The sequence below is a fragment of the Mastomys coucha genome, unplaced genomic scaffold (assembly GCF_008632895.1).
Source record: "Mastomys coucha isolate ucsf_1 unplaced genomic scaffold, UCSF_Mcou_1 pScaffold15, whole genome shotgun sequence".
Classification (NCBI taxonomy): domain Eukaryota; kingdom Metazoa; phylum Chordata; class Mammalia; order Rodentia; family Muridae; genus Mastomys; species Mastomys coucha.
In genome coordinates, this window is record NW_022196897.1 from 112,642,220 (window position 1) to 112,659,012 (window position 16,793).

A 16,793-nucleotide genomic window follows, 5' to 3' on the forward strand; every position below is an offset into this window, starting at 1 on the left:
TTTTTTGAGACAGGGTTTCTCTGTAGCTTTGGCTGTCTTGGAACTCTATAGATTAGATAGATTAGGCTGGTCTCAAACTCACAGATATCTGCCTCTCTCTGCCTCCCAAGTGCTGGGATTAAAGGCATGTACCAGCACCACCAGATTTTACTGGGCATGTTAATTGGATGAGCCAAAGGGGGCTTTTGATTGCTGGACTTCAGTACTTTGATTGCCGGCCTGACCTTGGTAGACAGTCTCAGGAGGAGGAAGTGACCGTATAAGGAAATAGATGTTGTGGACTAGCTTCAGGGATGTGATTTAACAGTTTTTAGCAAGGCAGAGGGAATGGGGTAGAAGGGCAGTGTTTGTCAGAGGGGTATTTGCTATGCATGGGCTGGCTAGAGTCCATTTACAGTCTATATTAAAGGAAGTAAGGTCAGGAACACTGAAGCAGAAGAAGCCTGGAGCCAAGAGCCATAGGAGAAACTGGAGGAAGGCATTTCCTGGCTTGCTTCCCCTGGCTTGCTTCCTCTGGCTTACTCAGTTGCTTTTCTTTTCTTTCTTTCTTTTTTTTTCTTTCCTTTTATTTCCCTCTTTTGTTCTGCTTTTTCAAACAAGGTCTGTCTTTGTAGCCCTGGCTTCTCTGTAGACCAGGCTGGCCTAGAACTCAGAAATCTCCTGCCTCTACCTCCCAAGTGCTGGGATTAAAGGTGGGCACCACACCACCTAGCAGTTAGCTTTCTTAGACAGCCTATGCCTACCTGCATAGGGATGGCACTGCCCACACTGGACTGACTGTAGCAATTAGCAATGAAGAAAATGCCCTACAATGTGGCCAAGGCACATCTGATCTGGGGACCCCAGCTGATGTTCCTGTTCTAAGGCATGTTCTCTAAATTGCAACATTTCCTCCAAGAGGGAAGAAAAAGGGTCACAAGGCAAACAAAATATTAACAATGTGGGAGAAAACAGGAACTTTGAAATATTCTTGAGGGCCCCTACCCAGCAGTGAAAAAGGGAGAAAATAGTTTATGATTAGCCACATTGCAAAAAGAAATTCTTAACTGGACTCATGCAAGCTGTGTGTGTCTGGAGGCTGCTCCTATGTTGTTGATTACTTCTGCTCCTTGTAATTAACACCTCGCTCATACTCCTGTTGGTGAGTTTTAAGTGACCCAGTTAAATACTTGCTGGGTCACCAAATTGGACTTTGTTACAGTTGTACTTTGGTGTGCCCAGGGCTGCTCCTTTGGGGGTGTAGATGTCTGTGTATCATACTTATCTGCCTATCATGCAACAGTTCCCTCTTCCTAGCTCCCCCTTACAGTGTTGACATCTAAAACCAAGAGTGGGAACAGTATCGGTAGAGATCCTGAGCCTCTCTCTATCTTCACGGACACTGACTGAAGAGACAGGATGAATGCTGAGGTGAGTGGCCTGAAGACGCTGGAAGGAATGCCTTTCCTGCAGTTTCCCTCTCAAGATTTTTCAAGCCGGGTGGTGGTGGCCCACGCCTTTAATCCCAGCACTTGGGAGGCAGAGACAGGCGGATTTCTGAGTTCGAGACCAGCCTGGTCTACAGAGTGAGTTCCAGGACAGCCAGGGCTACACAGAGAAACCCTGTCTCGAAAAAACAAAAACAAAAAAAACAAAAAAAACAAACAAAAAAAAAGATTTTTCAAAAATCTTTCCCCTAAGCTACTTGTCTCTAAAGCCTGGCACCAGGTAGGATGGAGGTACCATACCAGGCTAGGTGTGACTTATAGTAGAAAATTCCTAAATCTATAGAAAAGTGGTTGTAGATAGAGCCAAATGGGCAGAACTTCTGGTAGATGCCTGGAAGGTCTTCAACACAGACAGAGAAGCAGAGCCTTTCCCGGTATGCTTTGGGTCTGGTTCTCTGGTGTCTGAGACATGGTTTCTAGGGTAGTCTTACCCCGACTCTCATATGTCTGGGCTTGCCAGCTTTCCTTATTTGCCAGAACCCGACCTGGTCCTCTGTTTTGATGCACTCCATTACATCGCTGGGCTGTTTTCAGACTCCACATTGGTCTTTGATATTTCAGCTACAGAGGAAATTTGGTGTCGTAGTGGTTGGTGTTGGCAGAGCTGGCTCTGTGAGGATAAGGGACTTGAAGGATCCACGCTCTTCAGCATTCCTAAACCTGATTGGATTTGTGTCCAGGTAAGGCCCACTTGCTTTGTGCTCTGGGATTCCTGGGAATCACAATGAGTGGTAATACCACAGGGCATTGATATTTTCTAGACTCAGAGTAAGGGAAAGCCAGTGTCTCCAGAGAACCATGCAGAGTAGTCCCTAGGAACTCTCTAGTTAGGAGAGGACTGGGAGCTAAAGTCAGGGGCCCATGGCTGCATGTCCAGGGAGTGATGCCCAGTGCAGACCTCACACAGAGCATTAAACGAGCAAGGTGTTTACTGCAGAGCGCACACAGTGAGTGAATGGTAAGTTTGGCCTGAAGGAAGTCTGGGTGTGTCATTTAGCCATTCTGTCATGGTCATTATATTACCATTCTCAGCATGATTACCCACTCCAGATCACGGTAAGAAAACAGAGACATAGAAATCTTAACAACTGGAAAACCTAAGAACTGCATTTAAAAACTAGTATTTGAATCTAACATCTGGTTGGTGATCGACCTGAACTTTTCTTTTTTCTTTTTTTTAATTAAAAATTTAAAGTTAATATGAAAATTATTAAGTCTCACTATGATATCTTTTAAGCAAACTTTGTTTTACTTGCTTTCCACCCCCTCAGGTTCCCATCTCCCTGCGCCCCTGCTCTAAATCCCTTTCGGCTTTTATGGCACTTTTCTGTATGGATTTTTTTTTTCACTATAACTGAATAGAAACTAAATTTAATCCTCTTCCTCATTTCTTGCTTCATAGTCCAAGTCTGCTACTACCCTACTCACCAGCCAAGCATCTGCAATGCCAGATTAATTATGAAGTAGACACGGGTACTGGGGGAGTATGATGGGGTGGCAGTGATAGTTCAGGCAAATCTCTATGTCCAGTTACTCCAGAAGAACATCAGATATATATATATATATATATATATATATATATATATATATTTTTTTTTTTTGAGACAGCATTTCTCTATGTAGTCCTGGCTGTCCTGGAACTCACTGTGTAAACCAGGCTGTCTCTTCCTCCCAAGTTCTGGGATTAAAGGTGTATGCCATCATGCCCAGCCATATAAATACTTTAACAAATCATAAATCTCCACTACTGGTGTGTTCATATTTAGTACACAGGACCACATTCTTCCAGGCTGATTGACTTGAGTTGGCCCCTGTTTCCAGGCATCAGAGAAAACCATATGCACTAGAATCTGCTCTTAGTCCTTTATTCCCTGTCAGATTCAAGGTAGGGAGGTTGGGGCTGCATGCAACAGGGAAACCATGACTGTAATTAGCCAACACACCTCAGTATACACTGTCCTGAAGATGGAGTCAAATATAAAGACGCGCCCTGTGAGAGTATCTTTTTCCTTAAGCCACATACCACAGTGCATGCCTTGAGATCTCCTCAATCCCCTAGATCCCATAGGAAGACATCCCGCTCACAGCCCCACTTTACTGCCCCCTCTATTATTATACTCTCGCCTATGACCTCCTTTGCTAGGTCCTTTCTTCCCTAGAAAGCCTGCCTTGAAACTCTAGACTAGATGTGTTCCTGTACTTCCCCAGTCTGCCGTCCGTGTTCCTGCATAATTCTCACTTAGTCTTTTTGTTGTTGGTAGTGGTGCTGCATATGTATGTGTGCTTCCATGCCTCTGTCAGAATGTGAGCTCATTCTTTTTTTTTTTTTTTTTTTTTTTTTTTTTTTTTTTTTTTTTTGAGACAAGGTTTCTCTGTATAGCCCTGCAGAGCGCACACAGACTGTACTCACTCTGTACACCAGGTTGGCCTCAAACTCAGAAATCTGCCTGCCTCTGCCTCCCAATTGATGGGATTAAAGGCATATGCCACCACTGCCTGGACCATTCTTTTTTTTTTTTTTAATTTTATTTTATGTATGTGAATACACTGTTGCTCTCTTCAGATACACCGGAAGAGGGTATCAGATGGTTATGAGCCACCATGTGGTTGCTGGGAATTGAACTCAGGACCTCTGGAAGAGCAGTCAGTGCTCTTAACTGCTGAGCTATCTCTCCAGCCCCATGAGCTCATTCTTCATGTTTTCTCCCATGGTGCAGCACACAGTAGGCAAACAAGCAGTGTGCAGTGGGTAGCTTGCAGGTTCCCGCTGCTGTCGGTTGTCCTGTGTTACTCCGAGGCAGCATCCTTCCAGAACCACTCAGTCCTTACAGCTTTTGCACTGGGGCCCAGTACAGAATGGCCTGGCTCTGGCTCTTTTCCTACCCTGTTCTCTGTCACAGTGATAGTCCCCTAGCTGTCCATCCTGGCCCCACTGCTCAGCTGTGGCAGTCATGGCCTCTCTGGGCTAGTTGTGATAGAGCCAGGGATGCTTGCTTTTTCTCCTGATGGTCACCAAACCTTAAAGACCATGAAGGAGCTTGGAGTATATGGTAGTTTATACCAGGGTGGTGTGAGTGTGAGATTTGGCGTGGTGTGTTAGTCACAGTATTTCATCAGGAGCTTAGTAGGCAATGACCACAAAGATCCTTTCGTGTGAAGTACAAGGATCTGGTTCTTCTTATTTTAGAGAAGTAACTTGGAAGACTTCTGGTTTCTACAGAGCATTGGTGGCCATGTTGGCTTCTATTCCAGGTCTCCTGATTTCAACCCCATTGCTGCTTGCTTTCCTTCCTCTACAATGGAAAATGCCCAGGAAATCGAAAGGAGAAAACTGATTTCTTATTTCCAAAAGCTCATCCCTAGGCATTGTTGGGAGGAGAGGAGAAGAGTCCTGTTCATTTAATATAAGCCTTGGCTCTGTCGACTTTTAAGACTGCTTGTTATTCCGAAACAGACGAGAACTTGGGAGCCTTGATGAAGTACAGCAGATTTCTCTGGAAGATGCTCTCTGCAGCCAAGAGGTTGACGTTGCCTATATTTGCAGTGAGAGTTCCAGCCACGAAGACTATATAAGGTAGGTTTCTTGATGCACGAAGGCTCTGCCTTACATGTGCAAGCTAAAACTATGCAAATGGGACTCAGTGGTCAACACAGAAAATCCTGGTTGTCCTGTGACCTTTTAAAATTACTGTCAGGAAGGCTAGAGAGATGGCTCAGCTGCTAAGAGCACTGACTTCTCTTCCAGAGGCTCTGAGTTCAGTTCCCAACAACCATATGTAGCTCACATCCATCTGTAATGGGATCTGATGCCCTCTTCTGCTATGTCTGAAGAGATGGTGTACTCAGAAAAAAATTTCTGTCAGGACCTATACTGTACTTAAAAAAAAAAGGTAGCCAGGCGGTAGTGGTGCACACCTTTAATCCCAGCACTAGGGTGGCAGAAGCAGGCGGATTTCTGAGTTTGAGGCCAGCCTCGTCTACAAAGTGAGCTCCAGGACAGCCAGGGCTATACAGAGAAACCCTGCCTCGAAAAAAAGAAAAAAAAAGAAAAAAAACTTACTATCAGGAGCCGGATGTGGTTATGCACAGATGTGGTTAATCCCAGCACTCAGAAGGCAGAAGCAAGCAGATCTGTTAGTTCAGGACAGTCTGGTCTGTATAGTGAATTCCAAGACAGCCAGAGCTACATAGTGAGACCCTGTGAAATAAACCCTTTGCTCCCAAGGTTGCTTTTGATCATAGCATTTATCCCAGTGATAGGAAGCAAATTAGAGTTTGAATATTGATGAATAGTGAAATGGTCTTATAGCTGGGCAAGTATGGTGGAGATCATTATCTTGCAAGGGCACTGGCTCTTGGCTGTTTGTCACACTCTCACACGGGCTCTTGTGCATATGTAGACCTGTGTTCCTACAGGGCATTGAGTGTGTATTTGAAGTGTCCTTTGCCTGCGTTTCTGTTTTCAAAGGCAGTTTCTTCAGGCTGGCAAGCACGTCCTCGTGGAATACCCCATGGCATTGTCATTTGCTGCGGCCCAGGAGCTGTGGGGGCTGGCCGCACAGAAAGGTAATGCATTCTCTGACCCTGTGCCACATCTCTGCCTCCTAAGTTTCTAGGATACCATCTCTCTGCCTTGCCTTATGTGCTTCTGCTTTGGTACTGAGTTTCCCACCTCCCCCCTGCTGTGGACACATAGGGGGGTGTCTGGATGAGAAAAATGAGAGGAGTTTTGTGGACTCTTGGCTTTGTTCTAATGAAACAGTGCATTGGTTTCCACTTGTCATAGTAGCATGATGTTAGTATTTTAGTTGTACCTCAGATACTTACTGTTAGGGTTTTTTTTTTTTTAAGATTTATTTATTATTATACATATGTACACTATAGCTGTCTTCAGACACACCAGAAGAGGGCACCAAATCTCATTATGGATGCTTGTGAGCCACCATGTGGTTGCTGGGATTTGAACTCATAGTCTTCAGAAGAGCAGTCGGTGCTCTTACCTGCTGAGCCATCCTCCAGCTCGGCTTTTTTTTTTTTTTTAACAAAATCTTAATCATTGGATTTTACCGATGAAGCCAGGTGCCGAGTTGAAAGCCTACTAGCACAGAGAGGCAGAGAAAGCACCCAACTGACCTTCCTTCTCAGCTCACAGCCCACAATGAATCCCCTGTCTCCAAAAACCTCCTTCACGCTGAATGCCCTCCCTTCTGCTTCCTGTGTGTGTCTCTATCCATCCTCCTGACTCCCTTTACTCTCTATGGTTTTTTTTTCTTAATAATCCTATGTTCACTTCCTCTCAACTGGTTGCTTGTTCCTCCTCTTGACTTAAGGTTGACTTTATTTAATCCTGTTGACAATATTGAAGCAGAAAGCTACTGGATTAAAGTAATGTGTTAAAGCTGAGCCACTGGGCTGGAGAGATGGCTCAGTGGTTAAGAGCACTGACTGCTCTTCCGAAGGGCCTGAGTTCAAATCCCAGCAACCACATGGTGGCTCACAACGATCCATAATGAGACCTGGCGCCCTCTTCAGGAGTGTCTGAAGACAGCTACAGTGTACTTACATATAATAAATAAATAAATAAATAATAATTTAAAGCTGAACCACACCACAACTAGAAATAGGTTTTTCCAGTAAATAACACAATGTCAGGGTTCACAGTGTGATCAAATATCCTGCAACAACTTACCAATGGAAAAATTCCCTAATCGATGTAATTGGTTGTCTTATATGTATACTACATAGTTTCCTTGTTACACTAATTTAATAAGTATTAAAAGTTCACTGTATGATAGGGAGCTCTTAAACATAGTGTATGTTTAGTTCTTTTTTAAGATTAATTTATTTATTTTATGTATGAGTATACACTGTAACTGTACAGATAGTTGTGAGCCTTCACCTGGTTGTTGGGAATTGACTTTAGGACCTCTGCTTCCTCCAGTCAACCCCACTCGCTTGCTCTGGTCGCCCAGCTTGCTCCAGTCGGCCCCACTCACTCCAGTAGACTCCATTCACTCAGTCCCTGACTCGTTCCAGCCCAAAGATTTATTTATTATTATAAATAAGAACACTGTAGCTGTCTTCAGATGTACCAGAAGAGGGCATCAGATCTCCTTAGGTGGTTGTGAGCCACCATGTGGTTGCTGGGATTTGAACTCGGGACCTTCAGAAGAGCAGTCAGTGCTCTTAACTGCTAAGCCATCTCTCCAGCCTGTATGTTTAGTTCTTATAAAAAGTTTGGGGATTAGAGATCTTCATTTGCTGAGATTGGTCATCTATGAAAAAAAAAAGAGATTTATTTAGCTCGTATCTCATACTGCTGGAGGTTGGAGGTCCTGAGTTGAGCAGCTGTATCCATTTGGTATCTGAGAGTTTCTTGTTCTTCATGTAGCAGGACTAAGAGCAGTGTGAAGAAAGCCAAGTCCTGATAGTCTATCTTCTATTTTACTCGTTCCACTTCAAGGCTTTCTCCTGAGTTTTCTAATTGGGTTTTACACTTTTCATTTCTATCTTCATTTTAGCCTGAGTTCTCTTCAGTATTTCTGTCTCGTCACTGAATCCTGTTTTCAAGTCTCTGATCTTGTTATTTTGTTCAGCCTTACGTTTGTCCATCGCTCAGGTGTTGCTAGTCTCTTCAAGTTCATTGAGCTGTTTGCTTATATCTTCTTTTTTATGTATTTTTGTTTTATGTGCATTGGTGTTTGCCTGCATGTATGTGTGAGGGTGTCAAATTCCTCAGAACTAAAGTGTGTCTAGACAGTTGCAAGCTGCCATGTGGGTGGGAATTGAACCCAGGTCTTCTGGAAGAGCAGCCCGTGCGGTTAAGAGGTTCAGCTCTTAACCACTGAACCATCTCTCCAACCCCTGCTTATATCTTCTTTAAACTGTGTCAATTGTGTAAGTTTGATTGTTCTTTTTAATCTGTGTCCTGTAACTGGAGAGATGCTCAGCAGTCAAGAGAAATGGTTGTTCTTCTATAGGACTTAGGTTTCATTCCCAGCACCTGTATAACCATCTGTAAATCCAGTCACGGGACTTTTGATATCCTCCTCTTACCTCCACACATGTGGTACACAGACATGGCGTACATGCACTCAAAACACCAATACGCATAAAATAAAAATAAAAGTAAAAAAAAAAATTTTAACTCAGTGTCCTGGAACTCATTTAAGTAATTCTAACCAGAGAAAACTTCTGTAAAACTGCTGGCTTTTCAGAGGGGGACATAATGTCTTAGCCATTCATATTCTGACTTTTCCAGTGAGACCTAGGCATGTGGACTTCCCTTGACTGTGTGTCTAGTATGAGATTCAAGGCTGCCTTTGTTGAATGAAAATATGTTTATATCAGGTCTGAGGAGTTAGTTAATCCTTCAGATTCAGTGTTGGTTTTGGATGGGAGGAACTGGATGGTTCTAATTCAGTGGTAAGCAAGAAAGCAGCGACAAGAAAGCAATCCAATAGTATATATTGCTGGATCCCTTTGGCCTGGTATGGAAGATGTGCTACCCAAGCTATGCCTGGGAGTGAGGAGAGCATGGATGGGAAAGGATCTTGACCTCTGAACAGGGAAGAGCTAGGCTGGCAGATAGTCTGTGCCACCAAAGCTAGGCCTGCAGGTAGGTTGAGTTGGTGCACAGTTGTGTGACCTGGGGATTAGGGAGAGAGCAGGCAGGCAGGCTAGGGTCCAGGTAACTTTTCAGATCAGAGTACAGAATATGTGACCTAGGCTAGGCCAGGTTGGATATGGCACGGATAGGATAGAGTCTATTGGACTAACCAGACTGGACTGGTGGACAGGACGTGGGACCTAAGCTAAGCCTGGAAGCTGAGAATGGCTCAGTTCAAGGGATTCACCAGATTGGACTGGTTTACCGGATGTCCTTTCTTTTAAATCTGTACTCAGTGACTGGCTTTTCCTGTCTCCCTCCCCCACCTTCTGTAAGATCTGCTGTGGTGAATGGCATCACCATTGTTCTTTCTGCACCAGCTCATTTCAGTTTCGCTTAACATAGTACTTGCTAGGCCTCTCACACTGGTAGGAATTGCAGGACCTCAGCCTCACTGTGGAAGAACAGTGTTCTGTGGTGAAGCTCTGCAGTTTATTTGTTCTGAGTCTGTAGATTGACCCTTTGGAATAGTGCTGAGATGAACAAAGGTGTGTAGATGTCTCTTTGATGACCCATTTTCTGTGTTTTACACAGTAGTGGAATTGGTAGGTCATGTTAGGTCTATTCTGGACCCTGTGAGGAACTTCCTTGGTGTTTTTGTAATGACAGTGAGTTAGGAGCCATACTAGCAATATGTAAGGTGTCACCTTTCCTTCAGCTCACATCCTTGCTAGCATCTTTTTTGGCCTTATTTTTATAATAGCCATTCTAAATGGAGTAAGGTGATAGTTCACTTGTGGGTTATATTTCCATTTCTTTAGTGATAAATGTTGAACTTTTTTTTCCCTGTAGCTGCTGGCAAGCTGCTGTATGTCTTCTTTAGAGAAATTTCTATGCGTATTATCTATTTTTATTATCATTACCACTTTTCCTGGTGTGTGTGTGTGTGTGTGTGTGTGTGTGCACGCGCACGTGTGTGTATTTGGTTAAAAATGTGCTCGCTCAGCTTCCTGCTTTGTTGCCATGCCTGATGCCTGTAGACTACTACCATATCTGCTGTTATGCGTGATGCCTGCCGCCATGCATCTTGCCTGCCACTGTGCCTGCTGCCTGCCCCCATGCCTTCTACTGTGATGGAATCTTAAACTCTTGCTAAGTTATTTTTGGTGATTGTATTTTTTCACAGCAACAGAACCAGTGTTCTCAAACATTTACTATATGTTTTCATGTAGTTTCCTAATTTTTGAGCTTATAATTATTTAATAATATATTGTGAGTTGATTTTCATAAGTGTGTGGTATAGTATTTTGCATGTGATTATCTACTTTTCCAAATATCATTTAATAAAGAAATTACTCTTTCATTTTACATGGCCGCCTTTTATTCTGCATTGTCACAACAGGGAGAATCCTGCATGAGGAGCACATAGAACTCTTGATGGAAGAATTTGAATTTCTGAGAAAAGAAGTGGTGGGGAAAGAGCTGCTGAAAGGGTCTCTCCATTTCACAGGTCAGTGTGAGACAGGGTTGCTGGCCACAGGGGAGGCCCCAGGACTGCGCATCTTCTCTACTAACGTGGCTGGCAGCAGAAACTGTCCAGATTAGAGTTGCTACCTGGGAAGTCTTAGCAGGCCTCTGCTAAGGTGAGCTGGGTTCGTGACCTCACACACACTGCTTCTGTAGTGTTTCAGGTCTTCAAAATGGGAAAAGTCAGTAAGCTATTGAAGGGGAAAAACAAGAAGAGGTTTATGTGCAGATTGGAAAAGGCACATAGACTAAGTGCCTCAACATAACTATACGTGTAGTTTATGCCTCAAAGAGACTAGATTAAAGGGTCTGTAAAGATGGCTCAGAGCTTAAGAGCACCACTCCCTGGCTCAGGTTTGATTCCCAGCATCCACATAGATTACAATTGTGTAGAACTCCAGCCCCAGGTGATCTGACACTGTTTTGTTGTTGTCGTTGTTGTTTTGTTATTTGGTTTTTTGGTTTTTTGAGACAGGGTTTCTCTGTATGGCCCTGGCTGTCCTGGAACTCACTCTGTAGACCAGGCTGGCCTCAAACTCAGAAATCCACCTGCCTCTGCCTCCCAAGAGCTGGGATTAAAGGCGTGTGCCACCACCGCCCGGTATCTGACACTGTCTTTATATGGTGCACAGGCATACCTGCAGGCAAAATACTCATATGCATAAAATAAAAATGAAGAGAAATGTTTTAAAAAAGAGATTAGATTTAAGGCATAGTTCACTGATTTATTTATTTATTTATTTATTTATTTATTTATTTATTTTATGAATATGAGTACCCTGTAGTTGTCTTCAGACGCATCAGAAGAGGGCATCAGATCACATTGCAGATGGTTGTGAGCCACTATGTGGTTGCTGGGATTTGAACTCAGGACCTCTGGAAGAGTAGTCAGTGCTCTTAACCGCTGAGCCACCTCTCCAGCCCTCTTTTCTACTTTTTATTCAGTCCAGGACTTCAGCCCATTGTGGGCTGAACCACATTCAGGATGGTTCTTCCTCAAGTAAAAACTCTCTGAACTCCCTTAAAGTCACACACAAAAGTGTGACTCTAGATAATTCCAAATCTAACCAGGCTGACAGGGAAGATGAATCATCACTCTGTTTTTATCTTTCCTTAATGAGATTGAATCATTCACTATAACCTGACTTAAAAGGTGACCCTTGGAGCTGGAGAGATGGCTCAGCAGTTAAGAGCATTGATTGCTCTTCCAAAGGTCCTGAGTTCAAATCCCAGCAACCACACGGTGACTCACAACCATCTGTAATGAGATCTGACACCCTCTTCTGGTGTCTGAAGACAGCTACAGTGTACTTACATATAATAACAAATAAATCTTTGGCCCGGAGCAAGCAGAGGTCCTGAGGCTCTGGACCACATGATGGCTTACAACCATCTGTATAGCTGCAGTGTACTCATACACATAAAATAAATAAATAAAATCTTTTTTTAAAAAAGGTGACCCTTTCAGAAGCAAAGGGGAGGGAGGATGGGGTGAAGAACTTGGAGAGAGGAGACTAGGAAGGGGTGCAACATTTGGAATGTAAATAAGTAAAACAATGTAATAAAAAAAAAATCCAAGCTTTAAAAAAAGAAAAAGAAAAAAAAAAGTGAGTCAGAAATCTCAAGGCTGTTTCTGTCCTGATCTTTCAGGCGCAGGTTTTCTTGGTGATATTTGAACTGGGGCTGGAAGGGGGTCAGGTTAGAGCGCAGAGGCAGGCTCTGAGCTCAGTCCTCAGCACTGCAGAAATGAGATGAAGCAACTTAGTTGGAGATTATTTTTCTATAGAATACTGTAGGTGGAAAACTTTTCAGAGAGAATTGGGAAGTGCCTGTTTGGAGAGAGGGATGTTTTCATACAGCTTACACATAACAAATGGAACATTTACTCTCTCCCTCCACCAGATTACAAGGACATTGGCTATCCCAGTCATTCCTCATGTGTAACCTGGAGTTTTATGTTGGTCACTCTTTAAGTATTAACTGTAGGTAGTTATCTAGATTGTGGGCTCACCTTGGATGGACGCCTCTCTGGTCCCCACTCCAGTGTACCTCCCTACATCAGGGCATTTATTATAGGAGACTCTTCTGTGGAAGGACATTACTAAGTGGTAAGAGTGTCTTCTGTCTTGAAAATGATGTGAGAGTTATATATAACGGTATAACTATTAACTTGAGCGAGAAACTTCGAGAATGTGGTGTGTGCTATCTTAAAAGGAGACTTTTCTTTGCCTTTGACACCCTTGTTATCATTATCCTTGTGATATGGGTGAAGACACCACCCCAGAAAGGCAAGTAGTTGGACAAAGGTCACCCACATGGGGCAGAGCCAGGCTGGAATTTCAGTGTGTGGCTCAGGCATTTGGTGGCTGCAGCACATGAGGGCGGATGAAGAAGGAGCCTGTGGACACTTAGTTCCCTGGGGTCTACTGAACTGTCTGTTGCTTTTATTCCTCACCTGCTATTGTTTTAGAACATGCTCAGCATTTTTAAGTGTGAGTGTCAAAGGCAGAAGATGGATTTGGTTACAATGTCACAGGTAGGAGTCCTTCAGAGGTAGGGTATGTTGACGATTGGGAAGGGAGAGGCAAGTGGTGTGATCACCACACAGAACTGTCATGCAGATTCCCATGTGGAGTGTGCTTTCTTGAAAACATTTCACATGAGACCAACGTACTTGCTATGCAATTAGACTAAACGCATTCATGTTTTCTGTACACTTCTGGTTGTCATGGTGACATCCTCCTCCTGCTATCTACACAGGCAAGACTTACAAGAATCTAAGTCTCAAAAGCTAAAACATCACAGTTCTCCCGTTTACCAGATGTCTTTAAATCACTTATTGAAAATATAAGTATGTTTATATATTAATATTTATTTTCATATGCATACATAATTGTATATTCAGTATATTAGAAATAGAAATCTAAAATATTTTTAAAACATTTTTTTTTTTTTTGATCTGGAGGGATGGCTGAGTGGTTAAGAACACTGGCTGCTCTTCCAGAGGTCCTGAGTTGAATTCTCAGCAACCATGTGGTGGCTTATGACCATCTATAAACAGATCTGGTGCCCTCTTCTGGCACACAGGTGTACATGCAGACAGCTCTCCTACATTAAAAAAATTTTTTTTGTTGGTTTTTTTTTTGTGTGTGTGTGTTTTTTTTGTTTTTTTGAAAGGTTCTATATTTTATTACTGGACAAACACTCTATAAGACACGAGCAAGACTCCAGGTTAAAAATGTTGAAATCCATCTGGTAGGACTGATCGATGACCCCAATTCAGTCTGGCCACTGTGTGAATCCTTACAGACCCAGCTCCGTTCTCCTCCGGTGTCTTCTCTTAGAGTTGTACCTGATTTTGTCACCAGTTTTCATCCAGATCCACTGAGGATCAGGACGATTTTGTTTTTGTTTCTTGGTCAGGAATCTCTTGATTCTGAAAGTCTTGTGAGAAGACATGGCGAGAAGCCGAGTCAGGCGTACCGCACACTATGGCGGAGGAAAGGAGAAGAGCAAAAATTTTTTTTTCTTAGAAAAAAATTGTGCAGGGTATTTGATCATGTTTTTCCCCTAACTTCTTCTCCTAGCTCTTGCCACCAAATCTATCCAACTTCCTCTCTCCCTCTCTCCCTTTCCCCATCTAAAACAAAGACAAAACAACAAACTTTAATTCTGCTGCATTGACTCCTGTTGTTTGCTTGCCTTATTTTAATAACAATATTGAATAAAAAAAAAGAAAATTTTCAAGCCGGGCAATGGCTTGGATTAAAAGCTCATGCCTTTAATCCTAACACTTGGGAGGCAGAGGCAGGCGGACTTCTGAGTTCGAGGCCAGTCTGGTCTACAGAGTGAGTTTCAGGACAGCCAGGGCTGCACAGAGAAACCCTGTATCGAAAAACAAAAACAAAAAAACAAAAAAAAAAAAATGTACCCACCTTGCTTTCCATCCGTTTACTGATCACTGTACACATATGCACCATGGAGCAGGATGTGCCTTTCCTGGACCACTGGCTTCCCTGGGTATGACGTTTGTGAGACAGTTCCTTTTCCCAACTCTCTTAGCATTTGTTTTATCTTGCAGCTAGCCCACTGGATGAAGAGAAATTTGGCTTCCCTGCATTCAGTGGCATTTCTCGCCTGACCTGGCTGGTCTCCCTCTTTGGGGAGCTTTCTCTTATTTCTGCCACCTTGGAAGACCGAAAAGAAGATAAGTATATGAAAATGACCGTGCAGCTCGAGACCCAGAACAAAAGGTGAGTTGTGAGGAGCAAGCAGTAAGAGTGATTTCTTAACATCCTCAGGCATTTGTAAGGGTAACTCTGAAGAGGATCAGAGGACCTGGAAGACTATTGCTGGCATTCAGACACCAGATGGGTGCCTGCTCCTGTCGAGAGAACTACTGTTCATGTTGCCTTTCATCCTTTGTACCCTCTGAGGTGTGAAGGAACAATGTAAGTCTAGTTGCCATTACATAAATAATGGCTTACAGAAATAAACCAAGTTGCAAGTAATTAAGTTGTATAAATTATTAATTTAAGCTTTATTATTGACTTATTCTTCTATTTATCATAGAGATAGGATATCACTGTGTTGTCCAAGCTATTCCCAAACTCCTAGGCTCAGGCAGTCCTTCTGTCTCAGCCCTTGAGTAGTAGCATACACACAAGCATCTGCTGTTACCACCACTGAATGTTTTTAGAGAAACATTGAGGTGCAAGAAACACATTGGTAGGCCAGCGGTGGTGGTGCACGCCTTTAATCCCAGCACTTGGGAGGCAGAGGCAGGCGGATTTCTGGGTTCAAGGCCAGCCTGATCTACAGAGTGAGTTCCAGGATAGCCAGGGCTATACAGAGAAACCCTGTCTTGAAAAACAAGGACTATTTTGGAGAAAGTTGTGAGTCACGCCAAGGAAGTGGATACAGAGGTGCTTTGCTGTCAGCAGAATATTGCTGTCCTGATGGCAAATAGATGACATGACGAAATGAATACTCGGCTATAGTAAGATTAGAAAATAGTCACTGTAGCCTTTGGGTGGTGTGGTGGTACTGAGCCACCACCGAAAGGCAGCCTTCCAGGGAAGGTGAAGTCACATGAAGTCAGGTGTGAGTACCTACATGTATTCATATGTGTGTGCTTGCATGTGTGCACATACATATGAAAGCTGGAGGTTGATGCTGAATGCTGTCTTCTTTCTTGGCCAGTCTCTACTTTATTTACTGAGACAGGGTCTTTCACTGAATCCAGACTTTGCAAATTCCATGAGTCTGGATAGCCAGCTTTCCTGGAGCCCTGTCTCTGCCTCCTGAGCTGGAATTACAAGTGGGCCACCAGGCCAGTACAGCTTTTGTATGGGATCTCAACTCTGCTCGTGCTTGTACAACAAGCACTGCATGAACTTACCATCTCTCCAGGTCTATTCAGTGTGATTTTTAACATGAGGAAATTTTTTTTTTTTAATCTTTGCAGTCTGCTGTCATGGATTGAAGAGAAAGGACCCGGCTTAAAAAGAAACAGATATTTAAGCTTCCAATTCAAATCAGGGTCGTTGGAAGAAGTGCCAAACGTAGGAGTCAATAAGAACATTTTCCTGAAAGATCAAGATATATTTATTCAGAAGCTCTTGGGCCAGGTCTCTGCAGAGGACCTGGCTGCTGAGAAAAAGCGCATCATGCATTGCCTGGGGCTGGCCAATGACATCCAGAAGCTTTGCCACCAGAAGACATGAGGAGGAGGCTTCAGAGTCCTCTGGAATAGGACAGGGTTTGCTCTTACCAACAGTTCACCTTTCGCTTTACAATTAAAGACATTGGAGAAACAGAATGAGAATAGTGTTAATGACTGTGTCGGGGTGATATTTGGTGCTAGGGCCATCTGGGGAATAAGGAAAGAACCTTTTGAGGTCATGAATCACAGCTTAATTTCATTTTGTCTTCCTAGTAGCAGCCCTGTGAGGAGGATACAGCCAGTGGAACAGCTTGAAGTCATCCAGGCAGGATAAAAAAGTAGATTTAAAGGTCTACCCCTATTCCAAACCACTTACCTTGAGCTGCAATCCAGCCTGTAGGAAATGTGTCTGTCCCTCATAGTCACAGGGTCACTACTAGTTGTTGGTAATCCTAGCTTACTGACCAGTGGTTTGCTTGTATGTTAGTGGAGGGAAGGGGTTTTG

At 43.3% G+C, this 16,793-nt stretch overlaps 1 protein-coding gene and 1 pseudogene across 4 annotated transcripts in view; one reads left to right on the plus strand and one right to left on the minus strand.

Moving 5' to 3' along the window:
- Blvra (biliverdin reductase A) overlaps positions 1-16,444 on the plus strand; it is a 22,871-nt gene extending 6,427 nt beyond the window's left edge. Inside the window, exons 1-8 of one of the 4 annotated variants that reach the window (XM_031371798.1) lie at positions 650-1,141; positions 1,297-1,410; positions 2,049-2,167; positions 4,942-5,061; positions 5,956-6,053; positions 10,499-10,606; positions 14,705-14,876; positions 16,091-16,444. In XM_031371798.1, coding sequence (XP_031227658.1) covers positions 1,399-1,410; positions 2,049-2,167; positions 4,942-5,061; positions 5,956-6,053; positions 10,499-10,606; positions 14,705-14,876; positions 16,091-16,349 — 888 coding nt within the window. In that variant the 5' untranslated portion in view covers positions 650-1,141; positions 1,297-1,398 and the 3' untranslated portion in view covers positions 16,350-16,444. Of the gene's footprint in view, positions 1-649; positions 1,142-1,282; positions 1,411-2,048; positions 2,168-4,941; positions 5,062-5,955; positions 6,054-10,498; positions 10,607-14,704; positions 14,877-16,090 lie in introns of those variants that run through there. The other 3 variants (XM_031371796.1, XM_031371797.1, XM_031371799.1) reach the window with 3 other exon arrangements.
- On the minus strand, positions 13,927-14,118 carry LOC116090869 (annotated as a pseudogene).
- Positions 16,445-16,793: the final 349 nt, after the last annotated feature.